Source organism: Populus alba, chromosome 16 (assembly GCF_005239225.2).
Source record: "Populus alba chromosome 16, ASM523922v2, whole genome shotgun sequence".
Classification (NCBI taxonomy): Eukaryota; Viridiplantae; Streptophyta; class Magnoliopsida; order Malpighiales; family Salicaceae; genus Populus; species Populus alba.
In genome coordinates this window covers 15,647,388-15,669,082 of record NC_133299.1, presented here as the reverse complement: position 1 = coordinate 15,669,082, position 21,695 = coordinate 15,647,388, and the positions used below count along the sequence as shown (strand labels likewise).

General features: G+C 34.9%; 2 protein-coding genes across 5 annotated transcripts; one reads left to right on the top strand and one right to left on the bottom strand.

The window, feature by feature from the left end:
- Window positions 1-1,998: 1,998 nt before the first annotated feature.
- Window positions 1,999-5,701, bottom strand: LOC118047204 (transcription elongation factor TFIIS). The gene is made up of 3 exons (XM_035056430.2): window positions 5,557-5,701; window positions 5,236-5,416; window positions 1,999-3,168 (listed from the first exon to the last, which is right to left on the bottom strand). The coding sequence occupies exons 2-3, from the start codon at window positions 5,398-5,400 to the stop codon at window positions 2,281-2,283; spliced, it is 1,053 nt and encodes a 350-aa protein (XP_034912321.1). The 5' UTR covers window positions 5,401-5,416; window positions 5,557-5,701; the 3' UTR covers window positions 1,999-2,280.
- A 5,024-nt stretch (window positions 5,702-10,725) lies between these two features.
- LOC118047205 (phospholipid-transporting ATPase 1) lies at window positions 10,726-21,619 on the top strand. 4 transcript variants are annotated; one of them, XM_073405382.1, is made up of 10 exons: window positions 10,788-11,291; window positions 11,401-13,597; window positions 14,047-14,386; window positions 14,550-15,297; window positions 15,469-15,592; window positions 17,429-17,648; window positions 18,261-18,719; window positions 18,811-19,110; window positions 20,027-20,308; window positions 20,439-21,619. In XM_073405382.1, exons 2-8 carry the CDS (start codon window positions 11,797-11,799, stop codon window positions 19,010-19,012), a joined length of 3,894 nt encoding a protein of 1,297 aa, XP_073261483.1. In that variant the 5' UTR covers window positions 10,788-11,291; window positions 11,401-11,796; the 3' UTR covers window positions 19,013-19,110; window positions 20,027-20,308; window positions 20,439-21,619. The 4 variants fall into 4 exon arrangements, with proteins under 4 accessions (XP_034912323.1, XP_073261483.1, XP_034912324.1 ...); XM_035056432.2 differs by lacking the exon at window positions 20,439-21,619 and having other exon boundaries at window positions 10,726-10,860; window positions 20,027-20,398; XM_035056433.2 differs by lacking the exon at window positions 20,439-21,619 and having other exon boundaries at window positions 20,038-20,398.
- The last annotated feature ends 76 nt before the right edge of the window (window positions 21,620-21,695 follow it).

Sequence of the window (21,695 nt, the reverse complement as noted above, 5' to 3'; positions counted from 1 at the left end):
TCATCATTCATCGATCTTTGAAGGAACAAAAAATGTCACTAATGATGGGCAAATAAGCCAGGAATTCTATCTGGGTATGGGGCTTGGGTTTGCAACAGGATTCAAGGCAGTTTTTTGCTCTACAGTTTTTTGCTCTACGGACCATGGAGACATGCCTTCTTCCTTTTCACAACCCATATTCAAGATTGGCTATATGTGAAAACTGTGTTGAATATAGTCAGGTTGCAGAGAAAGCTTTGGAACTAAAAGGTAATTCACCTATTTTGCTTGTGTGGATGCATGCTAGTACTTGTTTGAGCAATGAGTGCTTAGCTCATCAGTACTCTCTTACAATAGGGGGATTGAAGTTTTTTTCAAGTCCTGCTCCTGTCATTCAGAGAATCAAAAAACCTTTAACTAACACGAAATTTAATTCCTTGCACTTGGTATCTGTTTTAGAATTGCTTTATGATGTTCAAGATACCATCATAGAACTTATACTTTGATATTTCTCAAATTAAGACCTTCTTTCAAAGAAATTGCTACAATACATGGGAGTTGTTTCATATAACTTGATTTATGTTTCCAGCTGGGCCACTGCATCCACGACGGCATGATCTTACTAAATTGAAGAAATTGCTTCTCATGGAGCTTGCTAAGATAGATACAAGAATAAGAAGAAATTAGCCGTACGCTTGCAATGCTAGATAATTTTGTTGTATGGAGCTTGATGTATTGTGCTAACCAAACAGAACAGTTCGTGGTTAAGAAGTAGCCCTGTGCCTACATGCCACCTATGAAATATTTGCTCATATTGTTATGGCAAGCAAAAATGTTGTGTCACTCATCCTTATGCGCCATTATTAATGTATTATAACAAATGCTGCATGGACTTGGATTCCCCTGTCCTGTTCAGAACTGTTCGGGATTTTCTACCTCGTCTTTAAGCATTGTAACAAGGAAATCAAATTTCTAGTGATCTATTTTTCTCGAGATACTATAATAAGTTGAACTCTGTGGGCGTTGTTTGCACTTGTCGATTCCTTTCTTACACTTGATATCCTAGTGCTATGGAACCTGCGGCACGCAAGCATGTTCAGGAAATTCATCTCAAGAACATCGAGAATGACATGGCAAAATGATTTTGGTTGTGTTCAGGGTTCATGATTTGTCAGCTCACCTTACTAACAACGACAGAAAGTTTTATTGTGCGGCTTCTGCTTCTGCTTCTGGTTATGCATTCTGCTTAACAAAATTGTTTGGAAAGCATGAGGGTTTTTCAGGTATTGCACTCGAAGTTATCCAGCAAAATATTTTGGTTGTGACTCTTGTTGTGTTTCAATATCTGCCTGTAAAAGCTTTAGCAGCAGCAGTTGCACCTATCATCCTGCAATTATTGTATATCAAACCCCCAATATGGTGATGATAGCCTACTGCATGCATGGCGCAACTCCTTTTAAATCCCATTAAAAGCAATCTAGAAAATTTTCAAAAGATAGGTAAATGGATGGAGAATTTTCCAGCTACTGTTAGTGGCACGGGATTAGCTTTAAGAAAAAAAAGAAGGAAAAACATTAGGAATGTGACTGGGAAAGTACATGCAGAGGAGACACTGTTGCCTGGTTTTTATGTCATCTGCTATAAATCTTTATAATTAATGATATTTTAACATGTTGAGCACTATGAAAATCTCTTTTTTATACGCTCCTAGAAGTTTTAAAAAATCTCACACTATCGCAGTTCTGTTATAAAATCTGAGACTGCTTGGGGAGGGACTCTGCATGGCACTGCCTGCAGGCTTGTCGTAAAAAACTCCATGAGCACATTCAGCAAAGCTTCTGCAACCGAGCAGAAAAAGGAGGCAACGGTGAGGGAAAACAGATGCACAAGAGGGGACTAGCGCGTTAACAAAGAACGGATATAGTGGCAGCCTTTTATCATATCCTTGTATAATGTCATCTAGGTCTAGGCCTTTCTTTTTATCCAAAGAAAAGTAAATAAAAGGAAGAAAAGCTTCAATTGTAAAACAACAAATAAAATTACACTAAAATAATAAGTTGAGTTAACCAGAATGTTCCAATCTCAGGTCTGGCTAAAGTCATCAAATGACAAGACCAGAAGCCCGGACAGACCTCAAAACAAAATGTTCCTGCAGGCTACAGAAATGGAAATGAATGAAATACACTACCAAATACCTAAGACAACAAACTGAAATGATGACTTCGTTATAAACAGGAGCTTCCCAGATAACCAGCTCCATGCCTGTTCTACAGAAAAGCAGTCCTACCTAATAAGATCAGATTAGCAGAACTTCCAGTGGTTGTTACAGTTTACACATGTTACATAAGTTGTCATAGGTTCATCCGCACTCCTGGTCTGCATCTGATAGTAAGTGCACTTGCGCTGTCCACAACGACCACACTTAAACTGATCAGTTGTGGCTTCCGCTTGACCACCACGTTCACAATCAAACAATGCTTTCTCTTTAATTTGGTTATTCTCACGTTTCCGTTGTTCACTTGCCATTTCTTCAGGGGGCATTGTAACAAGCCTCTGTGGTTGAACCTGTCCAAGAAGAACTTTTCTCCTCAAATCCGGGTTCTTTTGGTCCTTGATGTTGAACATTATGGACCTGTACTTCAATTTTTGAGCTCCATTTGAACGACCCAGATTTTCAAACAATGCAGATTCTACTGAGACAGCAACTCGGATTGGGTCGCATGCCTCTACTTCATCCCTGATGTCCTCATCAGCTTCACTGGCAACTTTGGACAAAGCCTCTGCAAGAAGTTCACGAATTTTGTCGCGTAAAGCATCATTGCATCTAACCAGTGTCTTCAGCTTTGGTGGACCAGTAGGTGCTTGTGATGGTTTCTTCACACTTGAAGTCAGGATTTCCTCCTGGCATGTCTTCACAACCTTGACGGTCTTATCCTGATCCATCTTCTCAACTTTGACAGTTTCTGAGGTTGAAACCTTTACCATACTAGTCTTTTGAAGCTTCTCAACTTTGACAGAAGCTGATTTTGATACCTCAGCTGTTACTGAACTATTATTGTCAATGCTACCATTTTGCTTTCTCATAGTCTCATCAATGACTATCTTTTTCCACGTCTCAAGCAAGTCAGAGGCCACAGCTTTGATTTTATCCTTAGGATGCTTTGCAAGGGGTCGAAGTTTTTTCCCAACCTGAGATACATAGAGAAGCACAATGTCATAGGCAGTCCATCAAGCATACCAACATAGCCACTTCAATCACAAGTTTAAGGTTAACAAAAACAAAACTTGAAAAGTAAAGCAATTGCAGTACAAGAAAGCAGAGTACAAGTCAGTTGGAAATGAACCAAAAACATAATGAGCTTCAGAAACATAATTGTAAAGCAAACAAAAAAAAACCTATATTAAGAGGTCGAATAGAATGGCATCTAGCACTCATTGACATTGTTTTCTAGTCTAGATCTACATGGACTGTATACATGCAAGATCCATTTCTAGCAGATATCAAACCCGATGCCCACTTCGCCAAAGTAAAGATAGTGAACAACCAAAGTAGGTCCAAAAGATACGACAATTCAACATGATTTGATGTGCAGGTAATGCATCAAAGGAACTGTGTAACAAATTTCAGTATCATAATGCATCAAAGGAACTGTGTAACAATTTCAATATCCAATCCCAGAACAGCCAATATTACACTTGAGTACTACAAATATCTCTCCATCCAACAAAACAACCATGTAATAACTAGATTAACTACTTCAATTCAATTTTTGGCTGCCTGTTGTGCAACATGGAAAAGAGGACAAAAAGTTGCGAGAGAATGCAGAAATCAGGTTGGAAGATACTTCAGAAACTCATGGAATTGATTGCTATAGATAGACCATTAACATGCAACTGCACTCTTTTCATGCATTGCCACAACAAATACATGTTACACAATATTGCTTGAGTTGAGTATGTATGGTTAAAGGGCAAACATCTCACTGAGTCTCCACAGAATCTATCTCACTCCATTCCATACTTAATTACTTGATCAACAACACCTGGCAATTAGCATGACATACTAATATCAATTGGACCCAAAAAAGTACAGAAAATGAACTCCTTTCTACAATATATTAAAAAAAAACCTAAAATTTAAACCCACAAATAAACAAAAACAGGAGATAGACACAAAAATTACCTGAGTAGAGTCTAACAAAACTTGATAGAGCAATTACAGTGAATGAAGATAGCAAATCATATTGAGCTGGGAAAGTACCAAAAACTGAATTCAAATATAATGGCATATAATTTCCACTAGCATTGTTTCTAAGGTGGATTTTCATGGATTATCTACAACTAGATCCACTACCATTTGACACCAAAGCAGACACCTACCATTCCAAAGTAAAATCACTGGAACAACACAATTAGGCAAGCAAAAGATAACATTGCAGCATGATTCAATATTCACACAAGGAACCACGCTTGCTTTACAAAAAATCCTTAGCATTAATTGGTAATGCTACACAAAATTCAGTCCATCAAACAGCCACACAATTTCTATCCTGCAAAGCAACTCAACTCTTGGCTACCAGCCACCAACCAATAAACTGAAATCAAGGGAATGAAAGCCAATATCATGCAAATTAAGATAATCCATTGATTCATGAAACTTATGATTCCAGAGAGACATCAAGCACAGCACCACTAAGCTTTTTTTTACATATTGCATCAACAACTAAAGGTGTGTGACACAATAATATTGCTTGGGTTGAGCATGTACAGTAAGAGGCAACATCGGTTCCAGATGAAACTAACAAGATTTCAATCCATAATCCTTGTGAGACTTTTCATATTTCAACCCGTTCAAGGTTAATTCAAATTACACCAAAAAGCAACAAAGAAAAAAAAAATCGAGATCTAATTCCTTGCTCGAAATAAAAGTTTACTACTTTTTTTCTCTTTCACTAATCTATCACAAAAAAAAAATAAAAAAAAAATACCCCCAGATTCCATAATCCAATAAATCATCCATAACCACGTCCAAACCCTAATTTCACAACTCTAATCAAATTCTTCAATTAAATCAAACTCCGTCCAGTCCAATCAATTTCATGCTTAATCACTTAATTAACAACTAAAGTCACAATCTAACATCGATTACATCCACACAAAAACAAGATTTTAACTCGTTTTACACAAAATAAACAAAAAAAAAAACTAAAGTTAAATCAAGTAAATAAAAAATAAAAGAGACCCTTCATTAATTACCTGAGTGGAAACCAGAATTTCACTGGTAACTTTAAACTTCCTGAGCTGTTTCAACGAATCAACACACCGAGACACCTCCGGTCCACTAGACGACGTGTCGTCATTGAGAGAAGCATCTGCAGCTTTTTTTGCTTTATCAAATAACTCCACCAACTCCCTCTCCATTCTCAATTGATTCTGCCTAAAAGCACAAAAAAAAAAGAATCAAACTTTATAAATTCTTTCTTCAAAAAACAGTATTAAATTGACAGGTAGGTGAGATTGCAACCCGATAAAAAAGGAGAGATCTGAAAAAAAAAATATAAAAACTTTGAACAGTACCAGAATAAAAGGATCTATAGAGTGGTGGGTTTTTGATATTTTTGACGGCGGGTGCAGTTTGGAGAAGCCCTTGTCTGTCTCCAGAGGCCTTGGCTTTTGGGGTTTGAAGATTTCTAAGATGTGTTTTGCTGTGGTTATTTGCTAACGACGACACATATATAGGGAGATAATGAGAGAAGGGTGGGAAATACCGAAATAGGTATGAGCAAATTATAACTTGGTCCCTATAGTTGTATATAAGTAATTATTTAGTATATTCAGTTTCATAAATTATAAATATTACCCTTATATTTTAGATTTGTTTATGATTTAGTCTTTTCTTTTCCAATCCTATGTTATTAGGGAAATAACAATGAGGTATTATATTTTCATTATGATTTCCATAATGTTGTTTTTCTCCTTGAAATTATTATACTGAGCACAAGATAGTTAAAATTCTAAAATTCTTTATCTCTATTGTGAGAGGATAATGATTATGTAAAATCCCATACATTAATACACATAATTTTTCAATTTCATTGACCAAAATAGCTAAAAATATTTGAAATTTCAAATCGTACTTATTGAATTTTTTACATAGAATAAATTACATTTATTAAGTTCTTGGTATCACTCATTGATATGTAATTTATATATCAAAAATAACACAAAAAATAAAAAAAAAATATAATATATGATGAAAATCTATCAAATAAAAAATTCAAATCACAATTTATTAATATTTTATAAGAGATGATTATTTTTTATTTGGTTCGGTTTTTATATAAAAAAAATCAAACCAAATTTTTTTTTTAAAAAAAACCGAAACCAGTTCAAACCTACTAGTTTCTATTCGGTTCAGTTTTTTTAGAATAAAAAATAGTTCAAACCGGTTTGGGTTTTTTTGGTTCGGTTTGGTTTTTTTGATTTCAAGCTTAAAAAACAAAACTGAACTTAGTCAGTTTTTTAAAATTTTAATCGGTTTTTTTTTTCACAATTCGGTTTTTTTCGGTTATTTTTTTTCCATTTTTATCGGTTTAATTAATTTTTCTGTTTTTTTATCACCCATAATATTTTATAAACCAATAAAAAGCTCATGTCATGAGCTTTAATCCAAGATGCATATTGAATATATTTTTGGTAAGATGTAAAAACAGGAAAAAACAAATCAACCCATATTAAGATCCTTCAAGTTATTCAAAAGTTATTATAATATAAAAGTTCACCTATGAGTTATTTTATTCTTTATTTTTTGTTAATTAAGGCATGTTTCTTAATGAAATTAAAAAATCAAATGATATAGAAGTGCTTTAAAAAAATTCAAGAATAATTAAAATTTTAAATTTGATAGGCATCAAAGAAATAAAATATATCATACTTTCTTCTAAAAAGATTATTACCTTTTGATTTTAGTTTTGGGATATAAATTTTCTAAATTCATTTTTAATTAATAATAAAATACTTAGTTGATACCAAGTTGGAAAAAACCAAAACTGCAAAAATTATATAAAATCTATGTTAAATATTTTATGGGTAAGAAATATGTTAATATTTTTATTCAAGTACATGTTATTATATCACAAAACAAGATCATGATGATATAGATAAAATCATCTTACATTGCACTTATTCAATCTAAAGATACGTTTTTATTTAATTAATCTGATCAATTATTTGTATAATTTTTCATTAGCTGAATTTAAATAAAAAAAATAATATCACTTATAAATAAGAATAAAATATTTGAAATATATGTATAAGATATATACATTTAAACGTTTTTTAAGATACTTGAATTTTTTAAAAAAAAAAAATTGAAACATAATTCTACTTCTATGAAATAAAGTTTGAAACAGCTCAAAGAGCCTTGAAATTAATATTGATTTGACATCAAAGATATTTTTTCTATTCTATATTTAATTAAAAAAAATAACACGCACATATATTATTGATCCAATGAAACATCTTGTGTACCTAGTCATGTTGACGGAGGTCTTTGCATTTAGCATGTGATCAAGTTTCAAATGTTTTTTTAACCAAATTGCATCAATTTGATTTTTTTTAAAGTCTTTTTACACATCAACACCTCCTAAAAAACTTTGTGCATATTTTTGTTTAAAAAGAGATTTACATCCCGAAAGATATCTATTAAAAAAAAAAGCCAATGTAGTCTTGAAATGAAGATCATTCGAAATATATTGTGAATGATGTACAAAGATATAAAAAAATAAGAATACTTCTAGTATTTTATTTTAATGTGCATGGATTAATATAAGAACATCGCCTGGTTATAACACAAGAAAACAATACTTGGGCTTGAAAAAAAAAAATTCTTCATCCTTATTTTAGAGAGAAAAAAATAAATCATACCAGTTAATGTCGCAACATTTTGCTACAGACGAAACAAATATCTATTTTTTAAAATATTAAAAAATTTTTTGAAAAATTATGCATATTACATTACAAATCAAAAAATAAACTAAAACTCGTGGACATTTTTTTGCAAAAATCCACAATGCTATTTTTTCTTTTTCTTTGTTTTGATCATTAATTTTTTTTTCCTCCTCAATTGGATCATTTTTATGGTTAAATTGAAAGTTAATTGCTTCTAATTTGTTAAACAAGGACAAAATTAAAAGGCGTAAGATCAAATTAAAAAATACAGAGAAATCAGGTTGTTATTTCAAAATTGACCCAAAAGGTCGACTTTGGTCTTCTCAACAACTTTTTATCCATTTTTAACCCATTTAGTTTTTAAAAAAACTCTCTTTTTGTCCAGAACTTCATTTTTCTTATTTGTCATATTCTAATTTGAGTTAGGAGTAAGAAAATCATTGAATTTCATAGGGTAGAGAGAGAAAAATATTTGTCAATACTGATTTCACCCATCAAAATAATTGATTTTAATATCAATAAGTTTCATTCAATGAAAAGGATTTTCATTGATGGTCTTTTTTCACCTTTAAATTTCTCGGGAGAATGAAAAGTTTTTTAAATTTCTTGTTTTTGGATTGTTTGAAGATATAAATAAGTTTGTTTAGGTTCTATGGTGTTTTTTTGAGGTATTTTTGGGTTAAAAAATGTTGAAAATTGATAAATGGGTGTACCCTACCCTAACTTTTTGGTGACCTCCTTGTAAAGAAAATCTGGGTCACCTGCTATATATATATTTTTTTTTTTTCAAAACAAGCTTAGTAAAAACAATATGTTACCCGCCTCTTAAAAAAGTAAAACTATGAAGGTCTAAGCATGTGAAATGGGTTAATAGACTTACGCACCTCTCAACTTTTTCTCTACTAAGGCCTAATCACTGGAGGCCACCTAAGTTTGCGTGCATGTGCTTTTATATATATATATATATATATATATATATATATATATATATATAGTATTTTTGTTTTTCTCTTTGATTTTATTATTTGATATTTTTTTATTTCAATTTTATCATTAAATATTTTAGTTTATTTTCAACTGGACTCTTTTATAATTTTTTTCCTATTCATGTAGTTATCAAATTTTAAATAAAACATCCTACTATTTTTTATTGATGCTTAATTTTGCAAACATTTATTTTTATTGTTATTTTTTTTTGTCGTCCAAATTATTTTTGGACTCACAAAGTCAATCAGTTCATGTTTTATTAATCCTTACATGATTAAATTTTTTTTTCCTGATAGAAGACATGTTAACAATGCCTTCTTCTTCCTTGTCTTCTTCTTCTTCTTCTTCTTCTTTTTAATGTTAAAGAATTGATCAACAATTATAGCACAAGCCAATATACCTAAAGCTCAATGGTTGAAAAAAACTCCTTGATGAGTTACATGCCTCATCTGCGACTTGTGAGTCGAATCGAGGACATATAGTTAGGAAGGTATGGCTGCCCATAAGTGAACCAGGCTTGTCCCTGAGTATTCTAGATCCTTTTATAAGCTATGATGATTTTGGTATTGATTATTGCATGGACGCTACGGACTCATTCTCGAGTTGGACAATATTATGTAGTGTAGATAATTTTTAGATGTAGTTAAATTAAATGCTTTAATACTATAAGATTTTTTTTTTTACAAGTGCCAAATAAGATATGCGGCTTATCATGTTATTTCTTTTAATATTTTCAAAACAATGTTAATTTTCTAAAAAAATTTTAACCGTGCTACACTCAAAAGAATTCACCAAAAAGCATAAGCAATTGGGGCAAAAGCAAGATCATTTACCAAATTAAGTTACAAGGGTACAGCAAAGGAAAACATCTGAGGAACAAGTAGCCTTCTCTTTCTGTGCAACTTAACTGAGCACAGACATCATCACACAGAAAACTTGCTGACGCCGCCCATGTCCCATGTCGGAGGAGGCTCTATTCCGAGTAAAATAATACAGCAAAAAGAGATTTGGAATCCTCTCTGCATCACCACACGATCTAAGATGTACTTTTGTACTCTCAAGCATCAACGGCCAAAATGCATGGAAGAAGGGAGGAATTCTCCAGCAGGTATCAGACAAACCTTGCTGACTTTACAACACATCGTCTGCTCAGGGCACTGTTTTTAACGTATTATGTTATAATGTTTTTAAAATTTTTAAAATTATTAATTTTCAACACAGAAACAATTATACTAAAAGAGAGAAAGGACAACCCCAGAATCTGAAGGGTCTCTTTCCCTTTACTGTCAAACGTCACAAGACAGCAACCCTTGACACTGCACAGGTCACTCTTCTTGTCATGTGCCCTAGCCCTCTGAATTCCTAAGACCATGTCCTGATTAATCTGACCACTCATTATAATATACGTGTACGGATGCATTATACGTAAATCCCATATAAAAAAGTAACAACATTTTATACTATACTCTTACGAATATAATTATATATTATAGTCTTTACATTAACCTATGATTTCTACTGGGTTGAGTTCATCTTATGTTTTCTTATGAGACAACTAACGAAATATTAATTATAGAATTAAAATAAAATAATAATATTTGAACTCATTAATCTTTAATAAACAAGATTTTAATATTATATTTTTTTAAACAAGATTTTAATCTTTAAAATAATAAAATATTTAATCTTTAATAAACAAGATTTTAATATTTAAAAAAATAATTCAATAAAATACGATAACTCAACCGTTTTAAAAACGGGGTTAAACTAATAATAATCTTTTTTAAAATAATAATAATAAAACAACACAATTAATTTAATAAAAATATTTAACCAAGATGTTCCATTTTCTTTTCGAAGTCTATCGTGGAACAACCATGTCTCCTTGTATGTAGGAAAGAAACAGGAAGAAAAGAGGAAGGGAGAGAGAGGAGCGGAGGGAAGGTAAGAGATTGTGGTTTTATATCTTGTGTTAGGAATAAATAATCAATCGCGTACCATCACACCATTTTATTCAATCCTTCTTTTCTCCCTCCGATTTCCTCGTTTTTCGTACTCTTCTCTTCTATCTCCATCATCGGCCATCCCATCCGCCTTCCGTTTCCTCTTTTCTTTCTTTCTTCTGACAGACAACATATAAATGATCGACCAAATAGACAACAAAAGAGACAGCAACGACGAGAAATCGTCGTTTATGGCGTAATAAATGAGAGATCTGACCCGTTTCTAACCACATTGTTTCTGTCTCTCTTCTGGCTCTGCCATTTTTTACCATCATTTAGTATTCAGTGCATTCATCACCTTCCTTTCTCTAATCCCAAGACGATAAAACCCTTTCCCTTCCGCGCCCCCCCCCCCCTCTCTGCCTCGCTCCGGTATTTTTTTTCCTGTTTTATTAATCACATTTTGTTGTTTGTTAGCTGTAATGATGATTTTCTTTTTTCGATAATAACTGGGGTAGCGTTGTTTCATTTGTGTCTTCAGTTTTGTCTTATGTAAGAGGGAAACAAATCAGTGGAGACTGTATTGTCTGGATCGATCAGGGATCTGTCAACATTGGATTGAATCACAGGTTTTGTTATTTCTTGAAACCCCATTTGCTTATTTATCAACCCTGCGTTTTAGTTCCGAGGTGATAGAGGCACAGAAGAGGAAGGAGGGCTTGTTTGTATAAAAAAAGGGTTGGAAAATTTTAGTAGGTTTTGGATGTTTGAGGTAGAAGAACGACGGGTTTGTTGTGGGTGTTAATGGGGGTTGCCAATCTTGGAAATGAACGGTTGTTTTGATTGGATTTCGATAAGGGATTTGTTTTTTAATGGTGACTGAAAGTGGGCAATGTTTTTTGTTTGATTCTCCAATGTGGTCATTGGAGGATTATTTATGACTTCAGGCCGGGAATTGCTTTCATCTCTGGATAATTCTCCTGCATCTAGGCAGCCATTGCCTCATCCTTCAGGCAGTTTTGGTGCTTTGGGCATATCTCGCCCAGATGGTTCTTTCAATACTTCTATCCTCCATCTTGCACGAGGAGAGCCATTTGAGGTAGATTGTTTGGAGAAGGATAAAAGCGAGGTTCGATTTGTTGGTGATACTAACCTCCATAGTGTGAACACAGCTGGAGAAAGTTTCAATTCGGCTGTGACTACGAAGAGGCTCCATTCTCTCGACTCTGAGTTTTTTGAGGAAGTTTCATTGCAATGCGCCACGCAACCAAGCAAACACCTCGTATCGTGGGGTTCAAGTGCTAAGGAAATGCTGCACAACGACAATAACACAACCTTTTCTGCTAGCTTTGATATTTCAAGGGATTCTGGTAACCTGGGTAAGCCTAAAGGGAGGAGCCGCCGGAAAAGTGTGCAGTTTGATGAAGGTGTGTTGCGGGAAGAAGATGCTCGGTTCATCTACATTAATGATCCGAGGAGAACCAATGACCAGTATGAATTCACTGGCAATGAGATCCGAACCAGCAAATATACTTTGATTACCTTCTTGCCAAAGAATCTTTTCATTCAGTTCCATCGGGTTGCTTATCTGTATTTTCTGGCCATTGCTGCTCTCAATCAGCTTCCTCCTCTTGCAGTTTTTGGGAGAACAGTGTCCCTTTTTCCTCTCTTGTTTGTACTTTGTGTCACGGCGATAAAAGATGGTTATGAGGATTGGAGAAGGCATAGATCTGACCGCAACGAGAATAACCGAGAGGCTCTAGTTCTACAATGTGGCCAATTTAGATCGAAGGAATGGAAAAGGATACGAGCTGGTGAAGTTTTGAAGATCAGTGCTGATGAGACAATTCCTTGTGACATGGTTTTGCTAGGGACAAGTGATCCTAGTGGTGTTGCTTACATACAAACAATGAATTTGGATGGTGAGTCAAACTTGAAGACAAGGTTTGCTAAGCAGGAAGCATCTTTAGCTGTATTGGAAGGGGGTGCAATTTCAGGGCTTATAAGATGTGAGCAGCCTAACAGGAATATTTATGAGTTCACAGCCAACATGGAGTTCAATGGGCAAAAGTTTTCCCTTAGTCAATCTAACATTGTTTTGCGTGGCTGTCAGCTGAAGAACACTGGTTGGATAATTGGTGTTGTGGTGTATGCTGGCCAGGAAACAAAAGCAATGTTGAATAGCGCAGCTTCTCCTTCCAAAAGAAGCAAACTTGAAGCTTACATGAACCGGGAGACTCTATGGTTGTCTATTTTTCTGTTCATGATGTGTCTGGTTGTCGCAGTAGGAATGGGTCTTTGGCTTGCACGATATGAGAACCAGCTTGATTATTTGCCTTATTACAGAAAGAGATACTTAACCCCTGGGAAGGATTATGGGAAAAGATACAAATTTTATGGGATTCCTATGGAGATTTTTTTCTCATTTTTGAGTTCTATCATAGTATTTCAGATAATGATTCCCATATCTCTTTATATTACAATGGAGCTGGTTCGTATAGGGCAGTCCTATTTCATGATTGGAGACAGGCACATGTATGACAGTAGCTCTAACTCAAGGTTTCAGTGCAGATCTTTGAATATAAATGAGGATTTGGGTCAAATACGCTATGTTTTTTCAGACAAGACAGGGACACTTACCGAGAACAAAATGGAATTTCAAAGAGCAAGTGTAAATGGGAAAAGTTATGGAGGCTCTTTGCTAACCGCTGATCAAATGCAGGAAGAGAATGTTTCAGGTAGTAAATTCTGCATCACTTGATTATCAACTTCAGTACAGGATAGAGTTTGTTGTAGTCTTGCTTTTAGATCATGTATTACACCTTGAGAATATGTTGTACCCTTTGCCATTTAATCAGAAGTTGCGACATTGACGTATTGCACTGGCAGTCTATTATATTTCGGTTTTCCTTTATGGATTCAGGTCATTCAAATTCACCTCTTTTTTCCCACTATGTACTTGTTAAAATGTAATTCTTAATCTGAAGCTTGTCTATCCTTGTTATGGCATATATTGATCTAGCCAATGCATTATCATTGCATTTTGCATTTATCATACTTATCAAAGATGATCGTGTAAATACTGTGTACTTTTCAGTTAGTGAGCTATTAGAATAGATTTCATCATCGTAATGCATGTTAGGATTTCATTTTTTATGATATTCCATTTTCCTTTTATCACTTGCAGGTGCAACCACCAATAAGAGATGGAAACTTAAATCTACAATTGCTGTTGATTCAGAACTCTTGGAGTTGTTGCACAAAGATTTAGTTGGAGATGAAAGGATTGCTGCACATGAGTTTTTCCTTGCACTAGCTGCTTGTAACACCGTGGTCCCAATTCGTACTCATGATGGATTTTCTAGCAGCACAGACTGTCAATTTTCTGAGGATGTAGAAACCATTGACTATCAGGGTGAATCTCCTGATGAGCAAGCATTAGTTGCTGCAGCCTCTGCTTATGGTTATACTCTCTTCGAGCGAACATCTGGACATATAGTAATTGATGTTAATGGTGAGAAATTAAGGTACAGAATTTCTCCTGAGTCCACACCACCATTCTCTTATTATCATGCATTAATTGCTTTTCTGAAGAACAAAACTCAAACCATCTCTCCTGTCATTTGAAGATACTTTTTTATTTCTTAGCAATGGAGAAAATGGTAATAAAGAGTATTCTGTGAAATTTAGGTTTGGCGTGTTGGGCATGCATGAATTCGATAGTGTCCGGAAACGAATGTCTGTTGTGATCAGATTTCCTAACAATGCTGTAAAGGTGCTGGTCAAAGGTGCTGATACTTCAGTGTTAAGTATTTTAGCAAAAGACTCAGGAATGGATGATCGCGCCAGGCGTGCAGCAACACAGAGTCATTTGACTGAATATTCATCACAAGGTTTACGCACACTTGTGATTGCTGCAAGGGATCTTACAGAGGAAGAACTTGAGCTGTGGCAATGCAAGTTTGATGATGCAAGCACGTCTTTGACTGACAGAGCAGCAAAGCTACGTCAAACAGCAGCCCTCGTAGAGTGCGACTTGAATTTACTTGGTGCAACTGCAATCGAAGACAAGCTACAGGAAGGTGTGCCAGAAGCCATTGAGTCCCTCCGGCAAGCAGGGATAAAGGTCTGGGTTCTGACTGGTGATAAGCAAGAGACAGCAATATCTATTGGCCTCTCTTGCAAACTCCTGGCGCCGGATATGGAACAAATTATTATAAATGGCAACTCAGAGAATGAATGCAGAAAACTTTTGGCAGAAGCGAAGGCCAAGTGTGGTTTAAAACCATCAAACAAAGGAAGCCAATATTTGACATGCAACAAGAATGCTGAAATGGACCACCTTGAGAGGCCAGAAAGGAAGGAGGAAGCGCCAATATCTCTCATAATTGATGGGAACAGTTTGGTGTACATTTTGGAGAAAGAACTAGAGTCAGAAGTAAAAATTATTCTCCTACATCTTATACAACATTTGGATTTGATTTCGTACTTCAATTTATACTTTCTGGCATTTGATACTTTGAGTTCCATGTCTATATTTGTAGAACTTAGCCTATTTGGTATAAATTTGATATTGTTAATAACCAGTTCTTTTATGATCCCTTTACAGCTTTTTGACATCGCAACTTATTGTAAGGTTGTGCTTTGCTGTCGTGTTGCGCCATTACAGAAGGCAGGGATTGTTGATCTAATCAAGAGCCGAACAGATGATATGACATTGGCTATTGGTGATGGTGAGTTATCTTGCAGAATTTTATTTTGTAAGAAAATGTTTTAGGCTTGCTTGGAAAGGCAAGTGCAGTGTCCTTTGTCATGGAAAGATGATTTGAGCACTTCCTGTCCTTCTCCTAGTACAGGGCAAGCTCTGTTCAGCTTGATTATTAGTTAGTTTTTTTTCATTTTAATTAACTACGAATGTCTTAACATTTGAAATAAAATTAAAAAAATACAACATCTAGTGTTTTGTGGTCCCACATCTTAGAATAACAACTAGGGGTGATGCTCCAACATCTAAGATCTGGATCAGTTTTATTTTAAGCTTTTTTTTTCTCAATTAATTAACTACTAATACATGTCATTTGAAAAAAAAAAAAAAATAGTGGGTCTCCATGTTTTGCGCGGCCCAAAATCTTAAGATAACAGCAAGGGGTAATGCTCCATCATTTAACATCTGGCTTTGGCTTGGTTTGTCTCCTCTGTCCAGAATGTGGTGCTCAAATTAAATGTTACATGTATTTTATTACCTTACCCTGCAGCCGAACTCACTCCCTAGTCAGTTTTCTGGCCATATTGTCAAATGTCTTGCGTATTTGATTTGTCTCATTTTTTTCACTCTATACAGTAGAAGATTAGGAGGATATACACTTGTGTTATGGAAAGTATATTTGTGTAGATTTTTGCCTCCCTTTCATAGGAAATAGTAGATTTTTTCATTGACAGACAGAAAGAATAGTGCTTTATTCAACCTTTTTTTTTTAATCTTTTAGTGAGCTTAATGCCATACTAGGAAGGAAACATGAAGGGTTAATTAAATGTCACAAAGCCTCTATTCGTGGTTGCTAGTTTCATATGTTAGAACTCATTTACTCACACTTCAGATATTTGAAGTTTAATAATAGAAAATTCATCAGCTCTGTAAGGGACATAAATGTAATTAGACTAAGAATATCAAGTATACCCTTTACAAGTGTTTTCTTTTCTTTTAGAACTGCCTTCCCTTATTCATCATAACTACCTATTTTAATGCTCAGCCTAATGGCCGTAAGAGGTGGTCAAGAGTAATCCTTAGGCCAAAAAATCTCTAGACAATGAGTTTAAGGAATCAGAGACTTGCAAATTGTTGATGTCAAATCCTCTTTCCAAAACTCAATTTCTCGTATAGTAAAAATAGATTACCTGAATTTATTGGTCAACTTTTAATCTCTTAGTCTCTACATTAGATTTATCTAGAATATTAATAATTAATTTTTTAGGAAAATGTTGCAACTTTAGGTTATAATGCGTGCAACATCTTAGTTAGGTTTTCATGTTAGGGCAAGCTACCTCATTTTGGGGCAACTCCTGTTTTGGTGGCAGCTGATAGATGATGCATGAGACCATTTTTCATTTCATATGGAAAATGTTCCATTGAGGGAGATGGTAGGAGTCTATAAAATTGCACCTCTCTTCCTGATTCTTATCTCAGGTATGGTTGAAGGCACTATTGAAGGCTTCCTAAATAAGGCCTTTTTAGGTTAATAATGTTTTTTACCTCGAATTTTTTTGTGTTTTTGATAGGATAACAAGGTATGTAAAACAAATAGGTTGTTTTAAGACAGACAGAAGTATCTAGATCCAGGAGACAAAGCAAGATGTAATCACTATGAACTGAGATGGTTAGATATTTTAATTGTCGTTGCAGCTATTGATTATCCCTTGAAATTATTCAGAACCAAATCAAAGAACTCACCCTTAATTAAGCTGCTATTAATGGTTGAATGCTTATGTCTCTGAGCTATTTGTTTTCTTTAATCTGGATGCACAAGCAAATGAATTTTCTTTTACTCCCTCTGAATATTGGCATTTTGTAGGAGCTAATGATGTTTCAATGATCCAAATGGCGGATGTTGGTGTTGGAATATGTGGCCAGGAAGGGCGTCAAGCTGTTATGGCATCAGATTTTGCTATGGGACAGTTTCGGTTTCTGAACAGACTACTTTTGGTACATGGACACTGGAATTATCAACGCATGGGTTATTTGGTTCTCTACAACTTCTACCGCAATGCTGTTTTTGTATTGATGCTATTCTGGTACACCTAAGTCCGTTGCCCTTTATTTCTTGATTTCTTTCTGTTTCATGCTTGTTCATGGGATAGATTTCTGGTGTTCATGGGGTTAAATCATGTAATAGCTTAGAATCAAGCTATTAATCCCCAATTATTTGCAACTACAAGGAATAAGACGCCATTCTTGGATGATATTGGCGCTTGTTATTTCCTTGCCATTTTTCGAGATCACTTTGCATGGTCTAGAAGATATCTGAAACAGGGTTCTATTCTTTGTTTATCCAAAAATTTGCCCCTCCACTCATTCTAATTTTAGGTTCATTGGCTGGGCCTATTTAGAACTCCTTTCTCGGTAGGTTGATTGGAGGTTTCTTTGCTTTTTAGTACCACTTCTACAGTTCATGGTTGAAGTCCTATATTGCTTGGGGTTTGTGTATCTGCTGTTCAAGTGCTTATCTTTGTGTAGAATTTACTTTGAATAAGATGTCTGTTTTGGAATAAATTCTAAACTATGAATTTGTCTTATCTTTAAAATTCTAAACTACGTACTCTTGTTTTCTTTGAATTGTATATTATGCATAACTATCTGAGTTTGTGTCCTAAGTCACTGTGTCTTTCTGTTTTTGGCACCTGTAGGTATATATTGTTCACAGCTTTTTCAACAACTTCAGCATTGACAGATTGGAGCAGTGTTCTTTATTCTGTTGTCTATACTTCTGTTCCTACTATTGTTGTTGGTATTCTGGACAAGGACTTAAGCCATCGGACACTGTTACGGTATCCAAAAATTTATGGTGTGGGGTATAGACATGAGGCCTACAATATACGCCTATTCTGGGTCACAATGGCTGATACACTGTGGCAGAGTCTTGTTCTCTTTGGCATACCTGTCATCGTTTATAAGGAGAGCACAATTGATATATGGAGCATGGGCAATTTGTGGACAGTAGCTGTTGTTATCATTGTCAATGTACACCTGGCAATGGATGTTCGACGCTGGGTTTCTATTACTCATATTGCTGTTTGGGGATCTGTGATAGTTGCATTTGCTTGTGTGGTGGTATTGGATTCTATACCTATCTTCCCTAATTATGGGTTAGTATTATTGGTGTCATTAGAAGTATAAATTTTGCTTTTATTTGGGCTTTATTCACATAAGCTAATGCATGCAATTTTCCTTTGGCAGGACCATTTACCATCTGGCAAAGTCACCTACCTATTGGCTTACCATTTTTCTCACAATAGTTATTGGATTGCTCCCTCATTTTCTTTTTAAACTTGTACGCCATCATTTTTGGCCTTCGGACATTCAAATAGCAAGAGAAGCTGAGATACTGAGAAGAGGACCTGATTATTGGTTATCAAAACCTGTTGGAGGTTCCAGTTGAGATGTAAATTACTTTGTGGAAATACACACTTGAAGATGGCTCCCATCAAGTTATCCATTCTCTGGATTTCCTGTTGCATGAAGCTGTTAAGCTCAATGGTAAGTGCATGCTTACTCTTAATTAGTTCACAGTAAAAGTGTTAAAAATTATCTGATGGTGCATTAATTTGATTTTGTTTTTCTTTTAAAAAATGCTTTGGTGAACATCAGAAACCTTCCTTGTAGATGTAAAGGGAGTGCTGAGTTGAATCATGTTGCCATGTAAATCAAGTAGATGTGGAAACAAGAATCATAAATTTAACTTTTTTGATCATTCAAAAATTCCTACTTGAACAGACTCTGGAACGATAAGGCCCAGATCAAAACCGAAGGGACATTAATCTGATCGGTTCTTGTGACATTTGCCAGCCTTGAAGTTTTCTTAGCTTGCTTTCTTGTTTGAATTTGAATGACTTGACCTTCAAGGCATAAGAAGCTGAGAACTATTATGGGTGTCTTTTAATGATTAAAAAAAAAAACACAAGGTGAACTTTCTGAGTAGGGTTTCAATGACTCTGTATAACTCTTTAAATGGTGACGGCACAAACATCATTGTCATGTGAAGGCAGCCTTAATCTTGGGGATAAATGCTCGAGTTTTGAGCATAAAATAATTTTGAAAGTTATCGGAAGGATTTACAAATGTTATTGGAAGGACAGGTTTTAAGTTTTAGAACAACAAGTTGCAAATAAGGGAACAACAATGTTTTTATGTTACCACTGCCAGGATGTCTGATTATAAATGATGTAAACTGTCGTTTTCAATTTATAAGATTTTTGTTGAGTTTGTATATTATTGGACCCATCTACCCATAATAGATGTTATAACAGACATGTAATGGATATGACTTTTTTGTAGTTGACCTATGCTTGTTATCTTCTGTCTAGGTTTTGTTTGTCTTCTTGATGTTCTTCTATTCTTGTTTCCTCGAATGATTTGCACAAGTTGATTTTTTGCTAACATTGGAAACCACCAGGGATTTGACAGAAAAGCACCAGAACTTTGTAACAGATAAAAGGGAAGGCAGGATGGTCTGTGATGACTGGCTGGCACAAACAGAAACATTTCCATGATTTAGTAGCAGTTCATTGATTGAAAATAGGTGGAAAGTGGCCTTAATGGATGGAGCTCAGGCAACTTAGTTGATATATATAGGTGTCAGCAGAAGTGAAATTGCTTGGTGGTAGTCAGAATTTAGAAATGATATCACATTGACGAGGGTCTATGGACAAAACAAGAGAAGGGAGAGAGAAATGAGGTATATAACAGTTCCATGTAAAGGTCAGGTTTACATTTTTTTGCTCACACTTGCCAATGGAATGAGAAAAAGAAAGTGTTACCATGTTTTCCTTCCGCTCTACTTACTGCCTTATTTTTTCCTTTCACAGTTAAGAATTATGCCCTTTCCTTTTTCTCATTGAGGGAAAGGCATGGCTTCCTTTTGCTCTCCTCTTAAGGGCCTCAACCTCAGTCAAACACTATGCTTTAAGCTGGGACCGGAAGAGAAGCCATTGAGGGAGAGTGAATGGAAAAATGCCAAGTTATATTATTTTAAATCATTATATTTTCTTCGTTTACCCTTTGGTATGGAGGCATAGTAGTGCTGTAACTGTCCTGCCTATCTACTCTGCAGTCTCTCTCCCCCAAAAGTCCTAATCAACCTTTTGTTAATCAATTACATTGAAGAAGTGTTCATGGTTGTGTTGAAAAAGAAGTGATCAATTTATCCCTAATCAATTTTTACATTCTTTATGCTGACAGCTTCATCTTGGCCTAAGCAAAAAGAAAAAAAAAGAAGGTCCTTGCATTGACATATCAGGCTTCTAAGTGTAATCCTTGCTTTATGATCGGCACTCGTTGCATTCCATGAGCATATATAGCTGTTAAACTAATGGTGTTTTGTCGTTTTAACTTGATTTGTTGATTGTTCAAATTGCATCCGACCTCTTTTAAGGGGCATATTTGCTTTCCAAGGCAAATATTTCAGTTGCTACGATGGTAGTTTGCCGCTTGAACGAGCTGCAGAGTTGTCCTGTGGTGCTCTGGGACCTAATATCCCAATAAGAAGGAGCACATAACAGGAAGAAAACTGAATTATTAATGAAGTCAACTTTCCATTCGAACTTTTTAGCAGCTACCCATTTTGTTGAACTGGTGTCTTCTTATAATCTGTCTTTGACTGCTGCATTGATCTGAAATTTTTGTTTGGTTGATTGGTTTTCTTCTTCTTCTTGTCATTTTTGTTGATGGAGTCCTACATCATCTGGAGTCCATGTCAAGGCATGTACTTGAAGACTCTATACCATGTAAAATTTTTTGTATCTGTATGCTAGCAGTTCTCATGTCCATGCTGCTTGTGGACAATGGATACTAATTAGTCAATTGCTGCCTACATTGGTTTTTGTCCTTTTTCCTCTGGTTTTCCATTCTACAGGTTTATAAAGATAAAACAGCAGATAACAACAAATTCTTTTAAGAAAATTATGAGCTTCTGGATTGTGATCTTATTGAGGGATCCGCAAGTAGGCTCCATTAGTCATGTGTATTTTTTAAGCTTTAATTATTCTTTTTTTTTAAAAAAAAAAAATATTTTGCATCCCTTGTTGTTCTTCTTCATGGTACTCTTGAATTCTTGCCCACTTCTG